The sequence below is a fragment of the Zootoca vivipara genome, chromosome 3 (genome assembly GCF_965207765.1).
Source record: "Zootoca vivipara chromosome 3, rZooViv2.hap1.1, whole genome shotgun sequence".
In the NCBI taxonomy this organism is placed as follows: Eukaryota; Metazoa; Chordata; class Lepidosauria; order Squamata; family Lacertidae; genus Zootoca; species Zootoca vivipara.
In genome coordinates this window covers 82,827,561-82,855,078 of record NC_142586.1, presented here as the reverse complement: position 1 = coordinate 82,855,078, position 27,518 = coordinate 82,827,561, and the positions used below count along the sequence as shown (strand labels likewise).

General features: G+C 46.0%; 1 protein-coding gene and 1 long non-coding RNA gene across 3 annotated transcripts in view; one reads left to right on the top strand and one right to left on the bottom strand.

The window, feature by feature from the left end:
* Positions 1-1,021: 1,021 nt before the first annotated feature.
* On the bottom strand, positions 1,022-23,907 carry LOC148686331 (uncharacterized). Its single transcript, XR_015949109.1, has 3 exons — positions 23,137-23,907; positions 8,474-8,958; positions 1,022-1,101 (listed from the first exon to the last, which is right to left on the bottom strand). It is a non-coding gene; the product is annotated as an uncharacterized LOC148686331 (long non-coding RNA).
* MDGA1 (MAM domain containing glycosylphosphatidylinositol anchor 1) overlaps positions 23,532-27,518 on the top strand; it is a 260,864-nt gene continuing 256,877 nt past the window's right edge. For both annotated transcript variants that reach the window (XM_035108147.3, XM_035108146.3), the window contains exon 1: positions 23,532-25,662. In XM_035108147.3, the coding sequence (XP_034964038.3) occupies positions 25,521-25,662 (142 nt within the window). In that variant the 5' untranslated portion in view covers positions 23,532-25,520. The remainder of the gene's footprint in view (positions 25,663-27,518) is intronic.

Below are 27,518 nucleotides of genomic sequence, written 5' to 3'. Positions count from 1 at the left end.
ATACAGCAAATCTCCTTGTAGTATTTTCTGTCAGCCAAGCAGAACAAAATATGCAGTTAAATATAGTGCATATATCCATGTGTATTTATTACATATCATGGAAGATATTCTTGGTGCTATAAGGAACCTTAGGGTAGACTAAATACAACGATCCTCCTCTATAGGGAACTTGCCTTGTAATATCATTTGTTTCCCTTGTAAAATCCAATGTCTGTAACCTGGTGCGTGCACAGTTTAAACCAGGATTACCCAGATTTATTTTCATATTGCCTAGGTGGATCTTTCTGTACATCACTATGATTTACTTGACACCTGCTGATCTGAATGATTTATCTCTTCCTTTCCCTCAGATTAAATACATGAATATGCAATGGCAGGTAGATGCATAGAGCCAAAAGGCAGCAGATGTTTAGGAACATAGTTTTCCTTCTCCTGGGTGGGCTACCTTCCCAGGTTGATGCGCCCCGTCTGTCCCTCACTTCCCTCTACAGCACATGCAAAAACTTGACTGTTGGTCCCACTATCAGTCTTGTCCACTCAATCTGCTGAAGCTTGTATTTGCATGTTGGGGAAGTCCCTAACTCACTAAGGGTTTGAGACACATTGGCTACCCTCACCTGGTTTGACCAGCCAGTCGAAGCTGTTCCCAGGGGGGGGGGGCGTTCTTATGCTGACAGCTTCTAGGAGCCACAGGTGAGAACTGAGTGCAGGGTGGGGACCAAAGGTTGGACAGGCAACACCAGAAGGAGCACAATGTGTCCCCCCACTAGAAGTACTACCCCTGCCCTAATACCCCACACACCCTCATACAAAGTTTATGGAGAAGCTTTAAACGTTGTTTTTCTGTTACAGCTCCGTCTTAAAAAAAAAAAAACCCCACAAACCAACCCAAACAACTCCTGCTGCTTAGAATTCTGCCTAGCATTTCTTCAAACCTATCCAGCATGTAAACATCTTGCTAGTTGCATCTCATTGACAACAGAACATTTTCTGACACTTCTGAATAAATTGCGTAGGCATGTTTTGAAATTAAAATAATTTTAATGGTCTCCTTTTCAAAATGTTGGCACGGTGTCTAGTGTTTCTTTTGTGTCTTCCTGCCTGTTCAATGAAAATAAATACAATCCGTTTAGTTTGTGGGCATTTATTTATTTATTTATTTATACATTACTATTTAAGGCATAAAAAATAGGAGTAAACAAGAAGACTCTGAAGACATTTATTCTTTTTGCTATGTGACCCAAAAAATTGTGCACAAGACATCACATCATTTGTGAACAGCAACCTTTTTTCCTGTAGAAAGGGTAATCTGTGGGGGAGGGGTGCATGCTGGTAGGGGGCGTGGTCAATTCAAATAGTGGGTGGAGCCAGAGTTAACAGTGGGCATGGCCACCCCTGCCTCCCCACCTCTCTTCATCTCTCTCCTTTGCCCCTGCCTAGTAGACTGCTGTCAGATTATCATGCCAGTTATCGGACCAGGTAACTGTTGAAATTAGACTAACCCAGTATGGTCAAATATACTGTTTTGCTGGACTTGTAACAACTACACATTTCATTGGCATGCATAGTCTTTGGAAATGAGTGAAAGCTGATGGCTGAAGAAAGGAAGTTCATTTACCGTTTCCACAGTGGTAAAAAGTATACAGTGGAATCTGCTGAAAAGATCTGAACTGAGACCAGTAGTTGTTAAATTCCGTCGTGAGGGATCTGCAGTCAGGATTAACAGGGAGGTAGTCAAGTGGTGAGGACATCTCATTATTTGGACTGATAAAATGCTAATCCTATGGAAAGCTGCAAATAAATACCTTCAGACTGAGCCACTAGGTAGCAGATGAAATTCACAGTGAAGTGATGTGCATTGGGACAAAAGATACCTACGTCTGACTTTATATACTTGTCCCAACAGGGTTTAAATTAGAAGTAATTACTCAAGAAGGAGATATGGGGATCATAATAGAAAACTCGTTTGAAATGTCAGTTCGATGCGGTGAAGCGGAAAGGGGGGAAAGCACATTCAGTGTTAGGAATTACTAGGTAGAGAACTGGAAACGAAATGGGAAGCACTGTAATGCCGTTCTGTAAATCTATCATGCGCCTGCATTTAGAATATTGTGCTCATTTCTGTTTATTCCCTCTTTAAAAGGATACTGCGGAGTTTGAAAAGATATATATGTATAAAAGGGGGCAACTGAAATGAACAAAAGGTTTGGAACACCATATACTGTAAAGAAAGGTTGAAGGGGCTGGAGAATTTTCACTTCGAGAAGAACATCTGAGTGGGAACATGACAGAGGTTTATAAAATTATGCGTAGTGTGGAAAGAGAAAGAGAGAAGAGAGAATGGAACTCTTTTCTCTCTAAAACAATAGATTTCAAGGTCATCCAATAAAACTGGGTTCTGAAAAACAACAACAAATGGTACTCCTTTTTTCACAGGACTGTAATCAACTTCGATACTTCATTGCCATGTGTTCTGTTTACAGCATTAGCTCAGATGACTTTTAAAGAGCATCTCATCCCTTTTCAAGTCACCCAGTAACCAGATCTATGAGTTAGGTGAATTCATGTAATTCAGACTTGGATCCTAAAAATCCTTTTGGTGGCTCAGGTTCCCTTCTGAATCTTGTGCCGTGGGGCTGCAGTTGGAAGAAAGGGAAACTTCCCTTCTGTGAACTTTCTTAGGTTTTCCTCCAACAGTCTCCCTGTTGTGCCCCATCTGACATAGTCCAGGAGGGACCCTTACTAGCCAGAGAGGCATTTTTATGGGGCACAATGGTTGCAGAGGAAAGGAGGAAATAAGAAAGTTTTCTTGCCTGAACTTCCTTAGGTTAACTTGTCTTAAGTTCCAAGAGAACTGTTCTTTCACTAGGCTAAGCAGAGCCTCCATGTTAAGAACAGCCTACCTCAGAGTAGCAGATGCTGGGAACAGGGAAGAGTTGAAAGCACAGGAAGGGGGGGGGGGTATTGCACTTACCAATCCCTACATTGGAGAGGTGGAAGTTTCCATAGCAGCTGCCTAGGAATGTGCTCCCTGCTTCCTTGAGCAGCAAGTTCTAGGGAACTACTACAAAAGTTAGTTTGCTTTTGATGAAAGTGAACCCTGCATACTTTGTATAGTGGCTTTGTAATATTGGCTTGTCGGGCAACATAAAGACAGAGCACTATCAGAGCAGATTTCTAAGGCCAACAGCACAGCTTCTATTTCTGCATCGGGTCCCACTGAGGCCAAAGGAACATGCAGGTGATTCACCTTATCCAGCTACTCTGCTGGATAAGTAGCTCAGTCGTAGAGAATTTGCTCTGCATGTAGAAGGTCCCAGATACCAACCCTCACATCTCCACTAGGACTGCCTGGAACAGATTGAAATCCTGGCTGAAAAGCAGTGGCCAGTGGGACAATACTGATGAACTAATGGGCCACTTTGTCTGGTCCAAAGGCATATCATGTGCATCTTTCCCTAAACATATTTTTAAGCCAATAAGCGGCTTTCAGAGCAAAGGAGGTGTAGAGGAATGGCTGAATACCCCTTTTCTTCTTGGCCTGCTTTCCAGTCCCCTAGCTGTTTTCCCATCTGCAGCAGGAAACATACAGGTACCTGAATCTCCTATGAGAAATTCCAAAAGAGGAGTGGTCGCGTTAGTACATTGCAGCAACGAAGAGGCTTTTGGCATTGTCAAGACTTAACTGCAGCACAAACTTTTATCCACCCATCAGATGCCTATGAGAATGGCTGTGAAATAGTTTGTCTTGAAGCATTGACAGGGTGCTCTTTTGCATTTCAAGGATATGTAGTGATTTCTTTCCATTGACCAAAAATGGGAAATTCATACCATGCAGGGACCTGAGTCTGTGAACAAAAAGTGGTTGTTGTTAAGGGCTGGCTTAAGGATTGGATTGCATCTCCTTGCTTTCCCTGTAGTAGGGATAGATTGTAAGGCAATGAGACGAGCATCCTCCACAGCACAGGGAGGCTAGTATAATATTTAAAGCACTTTTATTTCACTGTTAACAACCATGATTCCCCCCAAAGAATCCTTGGAACTGTAGTTAGTTCAGGATGCTGAGGAGGAAAAGGCACAGTCCTTACCAGAGAAGAATGGCAGATTAAACTGATGGACTATGCAGAAATGGCAAAACTGACCAGAAGAATTAGGAATCAGGAAGACCAAAATTTCAATAAGGAATGGGGAAAATATATAATTTATTTTTTTAAAAAATCATCGTAAACAATTAAAATTATTAGTAGGATTGGAATGACGCTTGTAGTTAGTTAAAAGTTGGGCTATGGTTTTATCGGAGATTTAATACAATTGGATTAACAGAGAAAATGCAGGAGGAAAAGTTAACATAAGGACCCACAAAAGGGGAGGAAGGAAGCCCAAGGGAATTTATGGAAATTGTTTTGTTTGTAAATCTGAAAATCTAAATAATTTTTTTAAAAAAAAATCAGGATGCTGAGGACACCACATATAGAACTACAATTCCCAGCACCTTCAACAAACTACAGTTCCTGGGCTTGTATTCAAGTAAGATTTACTGAGAGTTGACCCCTTGAAATTAAGGCCCATTAATTTCTGAGTAAAATTTAGCTGAATTCCACTTCAGGCTTCTTTGGGGGAAGCCATGCCTGTTAAAGTGGTATGAGAGTGTTTTAAATTATACTGTGGATGTAGCCTAGAGTGAGATGCTTGGCATACACAGCTCTGCCTGCTCCTCTCCCTGCCCTCAGCATCTTCCTCCTGAGGTAGCAGGCTCCCTCCACTTAATGGTAGGGCCGGCCCCAGTTGCTGTGACAGCTGGTGTCCTTGCACAAGGCCTGGCTAAAAGTGCGCATCTTCATTATACTTCCTTGCATATTTAACCACAGCATAACCATCTAAACTCTGACCTCCCACACACACCAAAAAAATGAATAACATTCTTATAGAGTGGAGGACGGTGAGTTGTTGTGATGAAATATGCATTACTTTATTAAACTTGCTGGGGATAATTGGGATGGTATGTAGGGAGTGTGAAATCCGTCACATCCTTGACTATTAATATCTGTGCATTAAGAACTTTGATTTTATGTGTGGCCTGACAGATTACTAATGTTCATTGTCAATCAGAAATTGGAAATCGTTTTGAAAATGAATGCATGGTGGGGGTAGGGTTTTTCTTCTCTCTCTCTCTTAGCATATTGCAATAAGAACTGTATCCGTCTTCAAAGGTTTTGGTTCCCCTTAGGGCATAATAGGGCAATAGCATAAAAATGTGCAGGAATAAAGCTTAGTGATTTAATGTGGGGTCGTATGTGCATTAAAAGAGACCTTAGCCACTACATACTTCTGGGACTGGAGCAATGTGAACTCCCACATGGAAAACTATGTTGGGTCCCCTCATTGCCCCCCCCCCCGGGAGACTGTGTTCTGAAACAATCTACACCTCTATTATGAGTGCATTATAATTATTGTTAAATAGCTTGTAACCGTGTCTCACAGGACTACCACCCAAGGAGACAGCTCCATTGTGTATAGACGGCAAGTAATTGCCTACCAAGGAAAACAAGCCTATGTGAACAATAGGATGTCAAGAGCAATTGAAACAGAGGAGAACAGAGGAGAAATTGCACATTCTTGCTGGGGAGAGCCACTGATGCTAGAACTACAAGGAATTAAAAGCAGGTCCTTGCTGTGGATAAGGTCACACCCTACATGTGGGGCAGTTGCGGAGTTTTGTACCCTTGGATCCAGCACTGTCGTGGGAGATGCAAATGTCCTTAGCAGCTAGGACTGCCTTTTACCAACTTTGGTTGGTTACAGCTCCGGACCACAATGCCCCAAGAACTACCTCTCTCCATATGAACCACCCCAGAACCTGCAACTATCATCTGCCGCCGTTCTTCTTCGTGTGCCTCCTCCATGAGAGGTCCAGAGGGTGGCAACACGAGAACGGGCCTTTTCTGAGGTGGCTCCCCATTTGTGAGATGCTCTCATATACCTTTAGGCGCCAGGCAAAAACTTTCCTCTTCAACCAGGCTGATTAACTTCCAATGCCCTTTTAAATATGTTGTGGGAGGAAGGCTCATTGGTTAGTTGTTCTTATTTTTGCTATGTATTTTATGGTTTTTATATTGCAAGTTTGTGTTCTGAACCGCTCTGAGATCTGTGGATGAAGAACGGTATAATGCTAATACAGTGGTACCTCACAAGACGAATGCCCTGCAAAACGAATTTTTCACAAGACGAATGCGTCTTGCGATCTAATGGTGACTCGCAAGACGAATTCGTTTTGCGAAAAATTCATCTTGCGAATCGCCGTTTCCCATAGGAAATGCATTGAAATTTAATTAATGCGTTCCTATGGGCAAAAAAAGAAATGTCAATGTATTCCTATGGGAAACCGCGATTCGCAAGACAATTTTTTTGCAAAACGAATTGACTCGCGGAACGAATTAATTTCACCTTGTGAGGCACCACTGTACTAATACTAATTCATGTTCCCAGATCAGGAAAACTTGATCACCATTGTCCATGCATTAGTGACCTCAAGGCTGGATTACTGCAGTGTGTTGTATGTGGGGACACCCTTGAGGTTGGCCTAAGACTACAACTGGTGCAGAATGTGGTGGCTAAGTTGCTTCTGGGAGCAAACTACCAAGAGCAGATAACGCCTTGCTTGCAGAATGTGCATTGGCTGCCAATCTGCTACCAGGCCAAGTTCAAGGTGTTGGGGCTAAAATATATGCATATCAGGACCAGGGGACTTGAGAAGCTCCCTTACTGCTTACATGCCCAGGAGGCCACTGGGGTCTGTGGAGGAGCTTCTCCTGCAAGTTCTTGCATGAAACCAAGAAGATCTCAGGAGTCAGGATGAGACTTGGGCGGTGGACAACTAGATGTCTCTGCTTGCATAGCAGACAAATATACACCTTAGCTGCTAACCCGCTAATCATTACCATGCTACTAATTTTGCACTTAATAAATTAACCCTGGGAACTCCCACACAAAGCAGATATGTAAAAGGACTTCAAGACAGCAACCTTCTCCAAAGGTCCCACCCTGCAGCACGACCTGCATTTCTTTCCTTCTGCCCAACACCCTTTTTTTCCTCTTGGCTCTTTATTTTCTCTCATCAAGATAGCTGCTGCTCAGCCAACCAATTTGTATTCCAGTTACACAGGTGTGCTTCTGTGCTAGCTGCACTGAGTGCTTCTTATAAGAACATGAGAATCAGCTCTTTCTGGTCCAGCACTTTTATTCTAGTGGCCTTTCCCCCTAAGGCACAACAAGGCCTCTGATCACGGCTGCCCATCATGTGGGCAGACAAATATACACCTTAGCTGCTAACCCGCTCATCATTAGCATGCAGTTTCCACAAGCCTTTGGAATGCATTACCACCTGGGTCTGTTGGACTTGTGGGCTTGCAGACAGGGCGGGTTAGGGTGGAAAGACCTGTCGATTTTAGTTCTTTCCACACTTCTCATTTCTCCAATCTTAAATTCAGCTCTCAACATTTTGCAGCAGAATCCTCATGTAAATTCACCAGCGTTTTAGTGCGGATTTCTCTTAATAAACACATTTTTGTATCAAAGTTTGCCTCATGCACACATTTTTTGCAAAGTAATTTTCCCTAATCTAACACATTTTTGTATATTGTTTTCAATAATATCTTCATTTTTGATGCACACTTTCCCCTAATCAAGCATTTCTATAAGCATCGGTTGGTTGGAGAACTTCACTGCGCAGTTCAGGTAAGTGTGAATTTTGAAGGATAGCTGCGTTGCAGTTTACACTTTGTTTTCGTACGTGTCAATTTGATAAGATTCTTCTTTAAATGTGTACAGAACTGGATTTTTCCTCCATCTGCAGGGGGGGGAAAGAACCCATTTGATTTCTTTGACTTTATCTTAGTGCTTAGGGCTTCTAGTTGCATTTATGTATTTGATTTTGGCATTTTTGAGTCAGGTGTTTTCTTTCATTGGGATTGCTGGCTTTCACTAATTGTAGGGGTGGTTCTACTTTATTTTATTCAGCAAGTTATCTTGAGAGGGTTTGTACCCTTAAAAGTGATTCGAAAATAATATAAAATAAAGATCAGTGGAGGCTGACCCATTAGGCTGAATGAGGCACTGCCCCACCAAGCTCAGTTTGCCCTCAGCCTTGTTACTTGCAACATGTCCAGGGGGTGGCCCTGACTGACAGCTTCCTCTTCCCCAGCCTCAGTGTTGCCATGGCAGAACTCAGCAAGGAAGATGAGGGTCAAAATTAGAACCAGCTGGCTCCCCTTCCAGTTGGCCTCTCTGTTGTCTGCACTGCCGGCCCCAATGGGCACCAGCCTTCACTGCAAAAGATGCCCTTCCCTTCCCAGAATGCATGGCTGGAGACACTACCAGTTCTCCCTTGAAAATTGTGCACCTGTTGATCCTACTGATTCTTATTCTCGCTGCACATAGTATTAGAGCTTTAACTCTAGGCTCCCCCTCCACTTACCGTAGAAGCGGCTTTATAATGTGAGTCTCAACGATCTCCTTTATTGGGCCAGACTGGAACAGTCGGCACTGCACTGTTCTCCACCGGTGGTCTTTGCACTAGTCTGTGCCACCTGTTTCCTGTTGTGAGGTGGATTCTGGATGCCTTGCCAGACGCAGCTCAAACTGTGCAGACTTCTTACAGTGATGCCGGTATCAGAGCTTGTAGCTCAGGCTGAAGCCATCTGCTTCAGGAGGCAGCTCTGCTCTGCGCTCCCCAACAAGGCAGCACGCTGGGGGCTCTGATCATTCAGCACACATGGAACAGCATTGCAACTGACGTGCCATCTGCTGACTGTGGCAGTAGCAAAGAATCAAGGTCTGTATAGATCAGGAGCACCACCAATCTATAAGGCTCACATTCCAGTGTCACAACAAAAATATCCGTTGGTGAAAAATTACTATTATTATCTTCTTTCAGTCCTCGAGACAATGTAGGCCACACATCTAAAACAGACAAAAAGAGGAAGGAGGGATTTGAGTTAGTGGCATAACAAATATTTATAAGGTTTGCTTTTGAGTGCAAAAGCCGCTGTTGGGAACAATTGAAAGGGCCCAGACAGACACCCCCATGCCCCACATTCCATCTCTCTCACCTACATTTTGGGGGTATCTTTCTCTCTCCCTCTGCATCCCTGCCCCCCCATTTGCACAGGGATGTGGGTGGTGCTGTGGTCTAAACCACTGAGCCTCTTGGGCTTACTGATCAGAAGGTCGGCAGTTCAAATCTGTGTGATGGGGTGAGCTCCTGTTACTCTGTCCCAGCTTCTGCCAACCTAGCAGTTAGAAAGTATACCAGTGCAAGTAGATAACTAGGTGGAAAGGTAAATGGGGTTTCTGTGAGCTCTGGCTTCCGTCACAGTGTTCCATTGCACCAGAAGCGATTTAGTCATACTGGCCACATGACCCGGAAAGCTGTCTGTGGACAGGTTTGCATTAGAAAGCAATTATGTATATCAGAACCACCGTTCTTGCAAGTGTCAAGGCAAAAAGTGGCCTCTTCAACCACATTCTACATTTCATATTTGGAATACTCATTTTTAGTATCAATAAATTAATATTGATATTGGCACAGAGTTCTATAAAAACTCAACAGCTTTTAACTGGAAATAATTTCCTTTCTTTTTTTTGAGCTGCCTGACCTCCCATGTTATGGAACATAAACAGCACCGCAGCATTAAGCTAGCTACTAAGAACTGAAAAACAAAACTGGCTCTCTCCTTTTCAGCATCGCTACATCCCTGCGCTATACACTTCAGGTTCTGATCTCACTAGTTAATTGTGACTAAATCCCATTCAAACTGTCAGAACAAGTTTGTCATAACTAACTCCCACAGCTTTCTGTGGAACCGAACTTAGTCACAACTCACTTTAACTGGGTCAGGACTCTATGACATGCAGATGGGATACGGCACTATAGATGGTGGACTGGTTTTTGCACGTATGTAGTGCTTAAAACAAAAATCCAGGGTTTTTTGGGGAGGTCAGCTGGAAAGCTGCCCCTCTCACTGAGAGGTAATAAGCAACAAGAATGTGAGAACAATGTAGGGTAGGGTGTGGAAGCAGGCCCATTCTTCTTAGGTTATTTCCAAAGCAAACACTCTGTGTACTGAAGAAGTGTTAACCAGAGGCAGAAAATACAGATGAAACACAGATGAAGCTGTAAAATGCATTTGCAAAAGTTACAGAAACAGATGCACGGCATTCTCCCAAGACAGCAAGGTGAGAACCTGTGAGACAAATCTAGCTCTTCTCAGTCTTAATATTCCACTGCTGCCCTTCGCTGGGAAAAAAATGGGGAGAGCTAAAGGGCTAACACCCAATGTGGCACTCAGCAGAGAGAGAGAGAGAGAGAGAGAGAGAGAGAGAGAGAGAGAGAGAGAGAGAGAGAGAGAGAGAGAGAGAGAGAGAGAGAGATCCAGCACTCTGGTGGCACTTCATGGAGAAACATGAGGAATTCAGCTTGATTTATATGTTCATTTGACAACAGTTGCTGATTCCAGCACTTCAGAATGGTACACTACTATGATCGGCTTATTATTATTATTCTTTCACTAGAAGACGTATATGGAACAGAGAGCAGAAGGACAAAAAGCAAACCATGGTCCTGGTTAGTCCTGCGCTTCAAGGACTTTGTTCATGAATCTCCCCAGTGCATTTTGCTTCCATGGTGCCTCTAGTTCAGGATGAGCTTCCTGCTTTACTCTCTCCTCTACTATTCTGTGACCTTTCAGAATTCTCACACATTACTGGCACCTTAGTTCATATAATGCTGTGCTGCAGCATTATATGAGCACATATATAGACACTCTTTCCCCGTCCTCTCCCTAGTGTGCGGACTCAATACATGTCCCTCTGATGCTTGGGCTAAGTGTTTCTGATTTTGTTTTGAACTGTGTTTGGGTTCTTGCAAAAGAAAAAAAGAAATCAGATTTAAGAGCCAGTTGATAGAATCTTGGGAATTATGCTGAGAGCAAAATATACTAGAGACAGGTGATGGAAATGTCAGATGAAGAGATGGCTGGGGCACGTAGATAGCAGCTTCATCCAACTGTCACCGAGAAAGAAAGAGAGTGATGGAGTGCCCTTGGTTATAGCTTGGAAACATCAGCACAAGAAAATTAATAGTATAGTAACTGGACCTTGGCATCTCCCAGTTCATCAGTCGTCTTTCCCACAGTGACACTGTGAAATATATATGAACGATTTCCCCTTTGAACACCACATCTGTTCCAGAGGTTGTAACAACATCATGCAAAAATGTGCTGGAAAGTATTTATAAATATTTAAAATAAAGAAGTGGCTTTAAACTTGCAAAATGGGTTTGGGTTTAAACCAAAGTAAGCACAAGTAAGCACTTGTTCCCAGCCAGAGGTTGGCTTGAATATGTTCTTTGTATATAAATTAGCAGCAGAAAAAGCAACAACCTTCCTTTTTTATAGTTTATAACATGTGGAAACTGGCATGATAACGGTTTCTTTATAAACGTGTAAGGAAAATTATAAGAAATGACTCACTTTGTCATTGGAATACGGAAAGATAATATTTAACAAGTGCTACAAAGTGATAGACCAGAGCAAATAATTCATAACTTACCAGCAAATGTAGTCATTTTAACACCTCCCAGAATATCTGCAAACAGACCAGAGCCCTCTACATTTTTTTAAATCATTCCATTAATGTTTTGTTAAAACTTACAGGTGGATTATGAACAGTGCACTCCCAGTCTGCTTCTTACAAGACACAGTTGAGTAATAAAGAAACATAAGTCCACATGATATTTCCATTTCCTTTCTGGGTGACTACACAGATACTTCTCGCACAAATATTCATGTGATTGAATATAATGGGTTGGTTGCTGAAAGTGTGTATAGCCTTTAAATTTCTTTTCTGCTGTCATTTTTGTCCTTGAAACCAAAACATGTAGATACCGGTAGTCATGAAGTTATGTACAAATGCTGTCAAAACAAATTACTTTAAAAACACTTCAATTAATACTGGTGCATCCCCTCCACCTTTTTCTATTATTCACCCCGGTTAGTAAGCTTATAACTAGCAGCCAATCCACAAGTAAGAATTGAATGACAAAACCAGAGGCAATAGTTTCTAAGGCAAAATCTATCCAGCCAGCATCATGAAAATTAATTCCCATGTTATTGGTTATCACATTGCATATAGAAAATTAATACCTGCCACCCTGCTCCTTAGAAAACAGTCAAACACCGAGTGCCTGTTTTTGGATAGAAAGGGGGATTCTAATGCTTTGTGCCATTTCCCCATTTCACACTTCAGTAAGCTTTGTGGACGCGTTGTTTCACTTTCCATTCCTTCCTTCTGTCCTTTTCTGCTTAGCATATACCGGTAGCTATTCTAAACGTAAGAGCCTTTCTAATTCAGCATCTTGTCTGTCTCTGAGGCCAACCAGATGCTCATGGGAAACTCACAAGCAGGGCACAGGGCTAATAGCTCCCCACCACCACCACTGTGGCATTCAGTGCCTCTGACCCTGCTATCCATCCCTCCATCCTTAGAGGCTACGGGGTGGCAGCCAAAGGGAGGCTCCTAAGCTGTGGAACACCTTCCCCCTGGCACCTTCATTATACAGCTACCAGAGAACGCCAAAGACCCTCCATTTTACCCTGACTTTTTAAATACTCAAGGTGTATGTTTTTAAAACCAGCTCATTTTTTTTGTAAGTTGTTTTTAAGGTGAAGGGCAGGAAATAAACAAATTCCCTTTAAAAACCATCCAAACTGATGACCATTGCCATATATTGCGGAAGTGACTTTCATAATTATAACTATGTGCTGTATGAAGAAGTCCTTTCTGTTTTGTGTCCTGAATTTCCCATTTTTAAGTTTCATTGGATGAGTCCGTGTTCTGGCATTCACAAGACAAAACAAAACACAAAATACAAACCGTATTTACTCGAGTCTAGTGCACCATCAAATCTAATGTGCACGTCATTTTTCAGAACCTTGAAACCAAAAACATAATGGTGAATGTAAATGTGCCATCGAATCTAATGTGCACCTTAATTTTTGCAATGTAATTTGGCCAAAAAAGGTGAATATTAGATTCGAATAAATACGAGAATCAAAACAGAAACAGTCAAATATCACCACCACCCCGAAAAGACACAAAAACCATCAAAAACAATTTTATCTTTTTTAAAACACACACACACACACACACACACACACACAATTAAAAAGCCGTTTAAAAGAATGTAAACCAGGCATAGGCAAACTCGGCCCTCCAGATGTTTTGGGACTACAACTCCCATCATCCCTGACCACTGGTCCTGTTAGCTGGTGATGATGGGAGTTGTAGTTCCAAAACATTGTGCATGTCCCTTCAAAGCTTTCTACTTACAATCTGGAATGCCTATCGCTATTATCAAACATGCTATTATTTTGCTGTTTTAGGCTAACACAGTGGACCCATTCTTATATCACAAGCTGTGTACTAGTACTAAATTGCTTCTATTCTGTTCCTTTTCTTTCTGGAAACAGGAGCAACAAACCACAAGCCTTGGTTTACTGTGCTGCATGAACCAGCATTCCTGGTTTGTTTTGTCCACATAAAACTTGTAACTGGTAATCCAACAACAAACCTTGGAAACAACCACAGGAGTTGGTTTGTATATCACAGTCTGCAAAGGCAAAAAGGGATTTTAGAAGTACATTAGAATTTAAATCCACCACCCTCCTGTGCAAAAAACAACCAAAACCCCCCCCCACCATTTATCAAGCAGTACCTGTAAGTGTAGTGCATTAAAATATTTAAGATGTGGGCTTTTGCAAATCATTTAAGCCTTCTGTCGGCTTAAAGAAAGAAAGCGGTCTTAGCTACAAGCCCTATGTGCTCCACCTCTTCCATTGAAGGGAAATTGGTCGTTTTTTTGAGAGCTATTCAGTCAACTCTTGCTTGCCCGTTGCTGAGGCAAGCTAACTGCTCCTTTCCATGACTGAATGCCATTTATAATAGAAATAGCTGCTTACTAATTAGCAGCTATATCTGTTAACTGCTTATTTGTTAGAGCATGAATTAGTAACCAGCCTTTGGCTGGGCTATAACGCTCCATAACTCTGGGAATGATTCTCATTCATAGAGTAAATCAATACCTGCCAACCTGTATTTTACAAATACACCCTCGCCTAGGGTATCACATCTCTTTTGCAGCATGCTTTCTGATTCCAGTGAGACGAAGCAGCGTGATGGTGGCGACACCTCGTAGTGGATGGTCCATTGTGCACAGTGATGTATTAATGGGTGTGACTGTTGAGACAGCTACCTTTGCCACAGATATATTGCAAAGCTTTTTATAACCATATAGTATAGGTGCTGCTGCTCTGCATACCAGCATGACCAAGTAAAGACCATAGACAAATTAGTCAGTGTGGGGTACCCAGTAGCACTTTTGAGCATGACGGATGCCAAGATCTTATTTCCAATTTCTGTAACTGATAAGGCAACCTAATGTGTGTGGGAATGTTAAGGATGTGGATTAGGATATATTATTAGATAGATCCTATCCAAGCTTGTGTTATCAAGCTTCCAATATCAGCAGAGTGACATTCCCCTTTTGTGCGCAGCAAAAGTGTGCGTTTAGGTTTGTTAAAACCTATACAACTGTGACGCGTATAGTGCTCCGTTGAGTTGTTTATGACTCAATTAGGAGCCTCTGATTATCGCCCGGCGCGCTTCCTCTCCGCTTCTCTGCTTCCGTAGAACCGGGCTGGCAGTAAAACACACACACAGCAGAGTTCTTCTTCTCACACAGCGAAAGCTTGTATAGCCGTTGGATAAAAAAGCCTCTTAAGAACACACAGAGTCCAAGGTGTTCTAATAACTACTTAAGTTTATTCTAGAGAGAAAATAACAAACAACCTGGTGAGAGCGCAGACATCTTGCGACCGTCTCCCAGGCAGAAACGAAACCAACTGCAACATACAGAAACACTTCTGGTACATTCTGTAACATGATCTTCCTCAGTGGTCAGGTGCTACAGTACACAGTTAACTCTTTAGTTACTTGTTACTCATCACACCCCCTCTCACCTGAACACTGGGGATAGCGGGTATCCAAACTTACCCCAAAACCAACCCTTCACAGAATTCCCCATGCCGTTGGAAACTCAAGGGTTTTGTGAACCCATCTGCTAGGTTCTCTTGGCTTGGACAATACCTCAACTTCACCAAGCCTACCTGTATGCTCTGACATACGTTTCGGAAGCGGATGTCTAAGTGTTTGGTTCTGGCCTTGAACTGTCCAGACTCCGCCAGTCTCAAAAATGGTTGATTGTCGCCCCAAACAGTGATGGGCTGGCTACAATCACCCCAGATTTCCTGGACCAAACATCTGTAGTACTCCAATTCAGTGCATGTCGCAGACAACGCACAGAATTCGGCTTCCGTGGAAGACATTGCTATTAGGCTTTGCCTGCGCGACCGCCAACCAATCAGGGCATTTCCAAACTTGACTACCAAACCAGTCACTGACTTCCTGTCCTCCTGATTGGCCCAATCAGCATCTGCAAAACAAGTGAGTTGTGGCTCACCTTGCGCTGACATCTCCAAACAATACTCTTTGGTCTCCTGCAAATACCTAAGCACTCTCTTAATGCCATTCCAAGCATGCACGCTAGGTTTCGATGCTTCTCTACTGAGCAAATTGACTGCAAAAGCAATATCTGGTCTGCTCCATTGTGACAAATACAACAGACTCCCTAGCGCTGACTGAAACACTTCAGGACTCTCAAACGCTACTTTGTCCTTCACTTGTGAATCTTTCACAAAGTTTGTCTCCATGGGTGTTCTGACCCCTTTACAATCAGACATTCTGAACTTCTCAAGCAAATGTTCAATCTTGCCTTTCTGACTGAGCAAAAAACTTCCATCCTCAGTTCTGTCTATCTGCACACCTAGATAAACATTCACTGCACCTAGATTCTTGAGTTTGAACCTCTTGCCTAGCTCTTTTGCAAACTTCTGCACTTGCATCTGGCTCTTTGCTAAGCAGATCAAGTCATCAACATAGACAAGCAACAGTTCTTGCTGTTCTCCTTCACCTCTGAGATACAGACAACTGTCAGCTAGACTCTTCCTGAAACCTAGGCTCTTCAAAACAGAATCAAGACATGAATTCCAATTTTTAGCTGATTGCTTCAGACCGTAGATCGACTTGTGCAGCTTCCACACCTGACCTGGCACGTCACTCTCAAACCCTGGAGGAGGCAACATGTACAACTCCTCCTGGAGGTCAGAGTTCAAATAAGCGGTGTCCACATCAAAATGGTTGACCACTAGGCCTCTCTGCGCTGCAGTCGCTAAAAGCATCCTGAAAGATTCCGCTCTTGAAGTCGGACTAAAGACATCTGTGTAGTGGATTCCTTTCTTCTGAGAAAAACCTCTAGCCACTAATCTAGCCTTGTACTGAGGCTCTCCAGTCACTGTGGGTTTCAGCCTGTAGACCCACCTACAACTGACTGCTTTCTTGCCTTCTGGCAACTGTGTTAGGCTATACACACCAAGAGATTGCATGGAGTTCAACTCTTTCTCCATTGCAACTTTCCACTTCCTAGCTTCCTCCACTGACAACTGTTGCACCTCTTCAAAGCTTTCAGGCTCACACACTGCTAGGTTCGCCCATACACTGACAGCTGAAAACCTTTCAGGTGGTTTACCTTTCGTGGTGCGTTTTGAACGCCTTGGTCCCACATCTTCCCCCTCTAAATCCGAACTGCTTGTCTCTGACTGTGGCTCTCTCGGACTAGCAGCACTGTCAAGAGACCTACTACGCTTTGCAGCCCCCTCTGGGCTTGCTTTGGGTGAAGTGGGTGACCTACCACGTTTGCTGTACTTCCCAGGCTTGACCTGGGGTGAAGTCGGTGCGCTTCTGACTTCTTGCTTCACTTCCCTAGGAGCTACACCACTTGGACCAGCTGCCTGACCTGGATCTGGTCCTGCAGCACCTGGAACTCCAGCATCATCCACCTCAGTTTCCTCTTCCTGGTCAAAACCTGAAGACCAGTCAAGAAGAACTTCGGGGTTAGCATGAATGCGTCTCCAGCCCTCTTGTTCACAGAACGTAGCACTCCTGCTAATGTGAACGCGGGTTTGGTCCCCCTCTGCTGGTACAAACCTCCAAGCCTTTGAGTTTGGTTCGTAACCACAGAAGATCATTTTTCTGGATCCTGATCCACCCTTTCTGCGCTTCTGCTTTGGAATTAGAACCCAAGCCTCACACCCAAAAGTTCTGAAATAGTGCACCTTCGGAACTTTGCCATACAACATGTAGTAGGGTGTGTTGTCCACAACTGAATTAAAAGCGCGGTTTGAACAATAATTCACAAATTTATAGCATTCCCCCCAAAACTTCTGGGGTAGTCCTGCATCAAACAACGTTGCCTCTACCAGTTCAGACAGCGTTCTAAATTTCCTTTCAGCTAAACCATTCTCCTGTGGACTAAAAGGAGCGGTTTTTCTGTGCCTAATTCCCTTGCTACGGAAAAACCCTTGTAGTTCTGCACTCAAAAACTCTCCCGCCCTGTCACTCTGGAAACACTGGACAGTGACGGAGAACTGTAATTCTACCTCGGCTACCCACTCCTGTATCACTCTGGCAGCCTCCCTCTTCTCTTTCAGTGTTATGACCCAGGAAAAATGACTGAAATCATCCAAAAGACACAAAACATATTTTGAACCACCTAAACTTAACGTTGACATAGGCCCAGAAATATCCAAGTGCACTAACTGAAATGGCTTTGTGCTCTTCCTCTCAGACCTAGGATAAGAGCATCTCTTCGTCTTCGCTTTCGCACATGCACGGCATTGCAGGTGTTTTTGACATGGCTTGAACCTGCAACCTTTGACAAAATCAGGGGCTTTTTTCACATAAGGAAAAGACATGTGACAATATTTTCTGTGCCAAGCATGAATACAATCCTTATGGATAGCGCCCTCTGTGCCCTTTGGGGTATTGGCACTTTTAGCCTGAGCATCACCAGTGTTACTTCCACCTGCTTGCCCCCTCCCATCTAGGACAAACATACCATCAGACCCAACAGTAACACTTACCAGCTCAGCCCCATCTCTGGCAATTTTGCAAACACCATTGGCAAAACTTATTTCAAAACCCTCACGCAATAAGCAAGACACACTTAAAAGACAATTTTCCATGCCTGGTACAACATAAACATCAAGGTTAGTGTCTAAGCATTGCATATAAAAACACCCTTGCTTTTAATTGTTCCAGAAGAACCATCAGCAAGATGCAGGCTCTTTTCATCTTCAAGTGGCCTGCAGTTCAGGATCTGTCCTGAAGGAGGTACAAGATGATGGCTGCTGCCTGAGTCGATAATAAAAGTGAAACTGTCCTGTCCTTTGTTTCGAATCGTTGCTAAGGCAGCAGAAAGACGGCTGACAGGCTTATCTGGAGTTTTCCCACGTCCTCTGCCTTGGCGCTGCTGGCTGGTCCCACGACCACGTCCGCTGGGTTGCCTGGCACCTGGCTGAGTGACCTTGGCTGCTTCCGGAGCTGGGCAAAATCTCGCTACGTGCCCAGGCTGCTGGCACCGATAGCAAAGCCTTGTTGCGCACGCACTCACAGTGGATTCCTCAGTGCTTTTTACTGCACCCCCACTGGCTTCTCTGCGCCCATGGCCCCCCTTCTCAGCTGATTCTTTCTGGCGTCTCTGTTCCTCATCCGCCAAACTGTCCCAGGCTTGCTTGGCATTCTCAGCATTTTGCACATAGGGCAGTTGCGTAGTATCGCAGCTCATGGCAATGGCACATAGAGCCTTATTGTCTTTCCTGGTTTCTGCTGCAAACCTCTGTGCTTCAGCTGCTGAATTATCAGCGACAGGGGTTGGAGGATTTAACACACAAGTCCACAAATCCTTTCCCAGCAACCACATTCTGGCCCTTTCTCTCCACTCTGCATAGTTGTCGCCATTCAACCTCTGGAACGGCACGACAAATGACTCCTGTAGCTGCTCCGCCATCTTGTCCACCCCCGGGCTCCGTGTCTGTGTACTCACTCAGAATAGCTCACGTTGCTCCTCCGGGTAGACTGCGGATCCCAGCCTTCTGGTACAGGGTCTTTCTGCTAGCGAGTGCATCTATTGATTGCCGACTGCAAAACAACAGGTTTCTCCCAGCTAGTTCTTTACACCGGCTTTCTCCACGGCTTTTACAGCTGCAATCACCTTTTATTGCTTTGGTGATTGATTAGGTTCAATGACCCATAACCTGTCACCCAGAACTTGTGACAGGTGAGTCCATGACCTGTGACGCGTATAGTGCTCCGTTGAGTTGTTTATGACTCAATTAGGAGCCTCTGATTATCGCCCGGCGCGCTTCCTCTCCGCTTCTCTGCTTCCGTAGAACCGGGCTGGCAGTAAAACACACACACAGCAGAGTTCTTCTTCTCACACAGCGAAAGCTTGTATAGCCGTTGGATAAAAAAGCCTCTTAAGAACACACAGAGTCCAAGGTGTTCTAATAACTACTTAAGTTTATTCTAGAGAGAAAATAACAAACAACCTGGTGAGAGCGCAGACATCTTGCGACCGTCTCCCAGGCAGAAACGAAACCAACTGCAACATACAGAAACACTTCTGGTACATTCTGTAACATGATCTTCCTCAGTGGTCAGGTGCTACAGTACACAGTTAACTCTTTAGTTACTTGTTACTCATCACAACAACAATATTATACTTCCTGGCAAATCCCCTTTAACCCTCTTAAAAGAAATACACAACACAGTGTTCATAAAATAAGAGAGTTTACTTACAGGTTCATCCTGAGTTAACAGCATAATCTCAGAAAGGCAGGCTTACGTAGAAAAGTTACAAATATGTACATCTGGAGTCTACTTAGTAGAGTAAGGCTCCATCTGGTCTCTCTCTTGGCAGCAGGCCGAGAGGGAGAACCATCCTAACTGGAGATTCTCTGGAGATGTGTTCCCATTGGAGAAGAGATGGCTGAGAGAGAGAATGGCTGCTGGCTAGGGGCTTTTATCTGCCAGCTAATCCATCTCATCTGCATGTCTGGAGGAACAGGAAACTAAGCCTTGGTCAGGTGTTGGTCAACTGTTGTGACTTGTCTGCCCCAGTGTTCCATCCCACAATGTGGTATGGTCCAATGGGCAGTGTGCTGAGCTTGGGCAGCCAGCAAGTAACCAAGCAGCAGAGGGCACAGTAATATTGCGTCCTTGTAAATGGTAAGTCAAAGGAAGTAAAAAATTGGGCATGTTCTGGCATTACACGATGCAGACACTTTGCTTCCTAGATCTGGCCCAGAGACCACATTTGCTCTGAGTTTAATTTTACCATATACTTACTGATATGTTTCCATGTATTGCTTCTGATTACTTAACTTCTGTTATATTTCTGGAAATACATAAAATCTTTTGATGTCTTATGCTGCCTTGAGTATGGTTTGACTAAGGAATGGCAGCATACAAATAAACTGTGCCGCCCCTGCCTCCTCATTCCACATGCAGTAGATGACCAGAAGAGAGCAGCAGACTGGGTGAGGGGGTGGAGGGCAGACCACAGGGCACATTCAGCTCCATCTTCCGACGCCTTGCCACCTCCACCATCTGACTGAGACATCTGGCTCTGTGTGTTTGCTAAGCAGCTCTGAGTCTGGTCAGTAGATGCATTTGGGACTACAAAGTCTTAGGAACCTCATGGCTTGAGTTCCACAGAAGACAGCTATAAATGAAATCAAGAACTAAATTCAAACTGTCATACAAATGAGTAAAAAGTGTGTCTCGAGTCTCTTACATGAAATCAGAAATAGTCTTTCGTGGAATAAATCTGTTCGGACTCACTGAAAGCCAATGTTTTGCTGGCATTCAAGTGCGTAGTGTAGAGATGCACTATCCTGCAAGGCCTGCTCAAAAGCTTTTGATGACTGAGGCCAAAAATCCAAAAAGGCACTGGGCACCTGGAAATTTGATCCCTTTCAATGGTGCCCAATAACTGCTGCATGTTACCCGCGGGGCTTGCCACTTTGGAAAACCCCAATGTTCAGCTACTGTTGGTTCCAACCAGCTTGCTTGTATTCACATGTTCTGGCAGCTGCACTTCTTCCTCGTGGAATGAGAAAAGATTATTAGGAATTCCGCTGTGGAAGTTGGGATTCTTGGCAAAGGTGGAACTGAAGACAAACAAGAGGCTGGGCTGAATGCTGCTTCAGGCTCTCCAGACATCCTTTTCGTTGCACGTTCATCATGAGTTGTGCTCATGAGGTTACCAGGGCAGTTACACAGGGCCATGACTTTCAGTGCTATTTTTGACAGCAAATGTTTTGGGGCTGTCATGCAGCTTTGTTTGCAAGAGGTGCAGAAATCTGCTAAAATCCTGTAGCTTTTCATACCACAAATTTCCTGGTTGTTTTTTGTTCTGCTCTATAGAGTAAGAGTGCTCCTACAGATGGCAATTAAGTGTTAACATTAGCACTGCAGAACAAGAAATAAAGTGGGATGATGTGTGGATGGTCGAATATAGATCCACCATGAATGCACTATTATTATTACATCAATGACAAGTCTGCAGGGGCCCCTTATTTGGATCCCCACCAACAGATCTCACCACAGATGAGATCGCATTAGATAGGTAAAAATGAAACAGAGACAAACACATTGGGGGAGATCAAGAAGCACACACTCCCTCCCCAGATGTCTTGTGACTTATTTATTTGTGCAAAAACCAAGAACAAACCCAGGTGGATTGATACTGCTTGTTACAGAAAAAGTGGGAAATAATCAATGTATCTATAACACACCTCCAGATACTCAGTTGCACAATGATCAAAAATATCTATTTCCTCACTGCTAGGAGTTCAGTAGAAAGAATAAACGTTTGCAATAACAGCCCCATTTCCTCACCATCACAAGGTCTCATGCTGAAATATATATTCCCCATTACTTGCAGGTATCTCAAATCCGTTTATTGTGATGGGAGAAAATAATGCTTTACAGCGCTATTTTAAGACAGGGACTGGCTGATGGGAGTTCAATTATTTCAGGAAATGTATTTGGGCTGGGTAGGGAGTAAAACTTAACAGAACTATTTCTGCATCATCAGTTTCTATAAAGCAAGTAGGCACTTCTTGATTAATATTTTAACAGTCCCGCTTACATTGTCTGCACATCTTCACCCCATCGTTCTAAAATGGGATCATTTAAAATGGGATCTTGGTGTAATTTTAAAATTAAGGGTTTGTTCCTTGAGGAAATTTTGATTTAACACTTCCTTAATCTCGGATGTGGAATATAAAACGTTCATTTATAAAAAGATTAAAATAGGATGGGGGGGGGAGAGAGAGAATCCTCTTGACCTAATGAACAGAAGAGTGGGGAATCGCTGGAAGCAGGAAAGTTGCAAAATAAAATTCTGAAAAATGGAAACCAAACCTAGAGAGTCTGAAGGAAGGGACCAGCCAGACACGGCGTTCCAGGAGTTTTGCTCTGCTCTGTCACCCGGGACACGACATCTTGCATAATCCTGCCCAGACGCCCACCTGCGAGAAAGGTGGGTGACTCTGGCTACAGAGCCTTTTGGAGGGACTTGCTCCATTTCCAGAATTGCCTAGTACAGAAAGAAGTCCTCCCCCCCCCCACGCCCTCGAACGGTGAAATGGTCGCATCGGATCTTCGCTTGTGGAGGAAGATTTGCAGCAAAGTGGGGTGGGGGTGGGGAAATAAAGAAAAAAAGCAGACACACCGTCCCCGCTGCTTGGGAGTCTCCAGCATGCATGCACGCACGAATCACGGGCCAGGCGTCTCTCCCGGGCGCAAAAGCCTCGCAGGAGCGCTAGAGCGGTGTAACGCGCAGACACACATACACGTACAAAGCGGAGTGGACGAACGTGCACCAGTATAGCAGCAGCAGCAGCAGCAGCAGCGCAAGCGGGTTGCAGACGCCCCTTGCATCGCTGATGGGCTTCCAAGCGCGGCGGGCCTTCGCGCTCTCGCAGCGCGCAATGAGCAGCCACACACAACAGGTGCAAGCGCAAGCGCGCTCACGGGGAATGTGCAGAGCGCACCGTGCAGATCCTTCCTTCCCGGCAGGATTCACGTGCCCCTCGCGACACCCCCTGCAAGACAAACCTATAGATCGCGGTGGCTGGGGAGCCCAGACGCCCACAGTCGCCGCTGCCGCGATCTGTTCCTCCGGCCTGGCTCTCCGCCCGCGACGCTCTTCCAGAGAACGAGGCCAGGCGCCGAAGCTGTGCACCCGCCCGCGTTGTGCGTTTTAGCGCGGACGGCTGAAACCTCGGCCGATTCCTGGCATTTTCCTTGCAGAAGGGGAAAGGAATGAAAAAGCGGGGATGTGGGGGTGGGGTATAACCAGATAGATCCGTTTTCTGTCAGCCTTGTTTTGTTTTCTCTAATTGGCCCTGGGGGAGGCCGGGAGAATTGGGTAGGAGGCAGGACTCCGCTGGAGCAGAGTTGATTTAATTGGCTCCCTTTTTCAAAACTAGAAGGGACTTGCGCTGCGAAGATGGGAGAACGAGTGAAAGTGGAGGGGTGGGGAGGGTAGACGGAGGGAGGCAACCGGGTCAACAGGCAGATCCTGGAGGATTGCTGGCTTACTTCAGGGTAGGGACTGTTATTAGAAGAGGGTGCCTACTTCGCGCTCGAGCTGAGCAAAAGGCTCAGGAGATCGGACTTTCCTGAGTCATCTCGGCGATCTGGGGGAAAGGTGACTGCTAGTAGCCACGAGAAGAGAGCGAGTTCTCCGGGCCGAGCGACCCGCGCGAACTAGTTAAGTTCTGGAAGGCTGAACTGCCTCCAAAAGCAGATCACGGCGAAGCAGGTACGGTATTGAGTTACACCGCGCAGAGCCTTCTTCTGTAAACGGAACAGAACTGGGGGTGCAGTACTGTAGTTGTGCGCTTGCATATATATACCGGTATATGCTACGTTCTTCTAGGAAGGGGAGGAGCCACGCCCTGCCACGCCCCTATTACAGTCCGTCCTTTGCAGTGAGAAGCCGCTTTCTGCAAGTTTCTCAGTCCTCTTGCCCTATTCATTCCTCGCCCCTCTTTCAGAAGTTATATCCAAGATGGAACGTTTCTGTCTCCCATCTGTAGAGAACAAAGAGAAAACACATTAAGAAAACAGAGATTTTATAAATTGCAAAAGGAGAGGGAAGAGGGAGGTAACTTCCCAACTGCCAAAACATCAGTCCAAAGCGCTAAAACTTTGGATAAATCTGACCCGCTGATTCGGGCAAAAACGAGAGAAAGGGGGCCGAGAGGTCGAAGGAGGGAAGGGAAAGCGCGACAAGCGGAGCGAGTGTTGTGGCTGGCCCTCGTTCTTCCTCCTCCACTATCAGGCCGACATGCGATGCACTGCAACTGAGCAACTTCAGCCTGGAGAGAGCGAAGCTCGGCAGCTTTGAAGGAGCTGGGAACGAGAGATGCTTCTTTGGAGGGGGGAACAGCACACACAAAACCACCACGCGCAGCAAAAGTCATCCCTGCATTGGTAATTAATTCCAAAATCGGGGGGGAGGGGGAGAAAGCAGCTGGAGGCAAGAAGAGGAGGATTACCTATTGCCCCAGCAGCTGCCTCTCGGTTTTCTTCTCCGCACCTCCCTCCCCATCTCTCACACACGCGCGCACCCGCCTCCCCTCCTTCCTCGCGCCCCCTTGTTCGCTCCTGGGGTTGCAGCCAGAGGCTCATTAGTAGGAGGGAGGGCGAGGACTCCGTGTGTCTCCCTCGCTCTCCGTCGTTGCATCTCTCAAGTTGGCCCCAGTTGGCAGGCGATTGAGTTTGGGAAGCTGGGGAGTTCAGAAAGCACTTGACGTCTCTCTTCATTTCCTCCCCCCCCCCCCCGCGAACAAATACGACTCCCTCTGCTTGAAAGGAATCGGAGCACAGCCAGAAAAGGGGGGAAACCCGCGGGAGTTCTCTGTGGATTTTGCGTCGCCACTGGATCGCTTCGTCTTGTGCCTTCTGGTTTTGAATCGCCTTGTTATTTCGTCGCCGTTGCACGTCTGGGCGTGAAGTTCTGTTTGTTTTCTTCTCGGAAGACTCCGGGATCCGGCGAAAGGCAAGACGGAGAGCGAGAAGAGGGGGGAGGAGAGGGGGGGAGAAACCAGATCCCTCGCTGGCTTTTCCTCTCCTCCCTTCCTCGCACCTTTTACACTTGCAATTACTGCTCCGCGTTTGGGGAGGGCGGATATTTCTCTTCGTTCAAATTGACTCGCTCCCTCGCTCTGTTGTGCGTGCGTGCGTGGAGGAGACGCGAGCTTCCCGAGAAGCACTGGCTGGAGTTGACTTGGCTAAGCCGGGCTGAGGCGCCCTGTGCCCGGCCAAGGCTCCCTTCCTTTCGCTGGATCCATCTCTTCCTGCTTCGAGCCCCAGGAAGTGGTGGGCATTTTTAATATATCTATACAGTATATCTATATAACGACAAAAGCGCAAAATAGCAGAGCCGGTTCAGGAAAAGCCTCCTCGCCTGCCTCTCTCGAATCCACCGCCTGATGCTGTCTGGGCTTTTTTTGGAGGTGGTGCTTGGGCTGTTCTTCTTCGCAGGCTATGAAGCTTCTGCCTTGAAGATGGAGACTATTTGGGTTTTATTCCTCTCTCTGGTCCCGGTGTACACCAGGGGACAAGGGGTTTACGGTAAGTGACGCGGGGTCGGTGCGTGTGTGTGTGTTGCACGATTGCCTGCTTTGGGGGCGTGCAGGGAGGGGGCTTAGCTGGGCTCGGATCAAAGTTTTTTTTCCCTCCCCAAAAGCACCTGCAGCAGCAAGAGAAAGTAAATGGTGCCCACAGAGCGCAGGAAGGAGCGAGAGGATGGATGTAGTAATAGGTTCCCCCCCCCACCAGCCCGGTTCGCGACTTCGTAATTCCTTGCCTGTGTGCTGTTGCTGCCGCTGCCGCCGCCTTCCCCCCCCCCGCTCCCTTTTCCAGATTTACGAGTCGAGAGACGCCGCCGATTAACCCTTTCAGAGCTTCGTCCTGGGCAAAACAGGGCAGGCGGTGGGGTGGGGATGGCACGAGGAAACCCGTGCCCACATGGCTCGGCACCTTTCAACTTGCTGTTGGTAAAGAGAGAGATGCACTTTTCGGTGTGCGTGCGTAGTGTGTACATACAAAACTATGTCCTCCTCCTCCTCCTGGGAGACGAAGCTGCTTTCCATTTCGTTGGGCTGCTCAATGTTGCCCCCCCCCCGCTTTGAGTCGTTCATTCCCCTCCGGCGTAGCACCCACTGCCGCCGCCGGTGCGAGCTGTTGCGCCCTCCCTCCCGCTTCGGTTACTTGTTGACGCTGTTCCGGCACAGAAGCGGGGTTGCAAGCCAAGCGCGGGCCTGCTGCTGCTGCTGCGGGACACCGGCCGCCAGACGGGCTTTCCTAAACGGTTATTAGAACCACATTGCCAAAGCCCAATATGGTTGCAATCCGGTTTATGCTTGTAGACACCCCCCAGCTACTTCTCTCTCGCGCTCTGTCTGCACCCACGGCACCCGGGGAAGGGGAATCCCACACACACACCACTCCCTTTCTTGTCTGGGGGGGGGCAGTGGTGATTGGGGAAGTATATTCAGAGGCCCGATTCCCCTCCAGCTTTTTCGTGGAGGCCGGATCGCCAGAAGGGAAGGCAGCCCGCCCGACCCAGTCGCCATGGAGCTCCCGCGATTTTGAAATGAAGCGGGATGCGAGCAGGCTCTGCAAAGTGGCAACGCGCATGCACGGCCGCTGTTGCTGTTGGGAGAGCCCCTCGGGAGTTGCGAGGGACGTTTGGGGAGCCGGTGTGGAGATGGATGCTCGCTGCGCAAGGCGGCGAGGGCCGTGGGGGGTAAGAGAAAGCGCGCCCCGTCCATCCGCCATCCACTCCTTTACTGGCTCCACGGGCTAAAAACAAACAAAGTGGGGCGGGGGGTCGTTCGGGTGGCGGCTTCGATCCCCAGCGATCGCCTTCCACTCTCCACTGCCCCCCCCCCGCCTCTTATTTATGTTGTGAAAGAAGCGTTCCCACCCCCAACCCCTTTTCCACGATCCCACTACAACTGAGGGAGGGTACCTGACGCCCCCCGTTTGCAAATGGATGCACTCGCGCGCCGTCACACGTGCACTTGGCCGGGCAGCTGGCGCGCACCGTGGTGGTCCCAAACAAGCGCAAGAGTCGTTGCCAGCTGGCTTCATCAAGGGCCGGCCAGTGAGGGCTTAGCCGGCGCAAGAGATGCGGCGCTTCCGCCAACGCTCGCGTGTGCAGGTGCGCTCACGCTGCCCCGGCTTTTGTGTCGAGATCTGCATATCAGAAACTCCTATTTTAATATATTTGTTGCTTGTGGGGTTTTTTGTGTTTTGTTTTTTAAAAAAGAGCTTGCCAGACTTATCAAAGTCCTGTTTTGCCTTACCACTTCATCGTGGTAAAGTCAACCTTCAGAAGAAGCGCGTCTCTCATATCCCCACAGGGGAGAGAGAGTTAAAACAGTAACAGCTGAACCAGCATTTAGCTGGAACTTACCTATGTG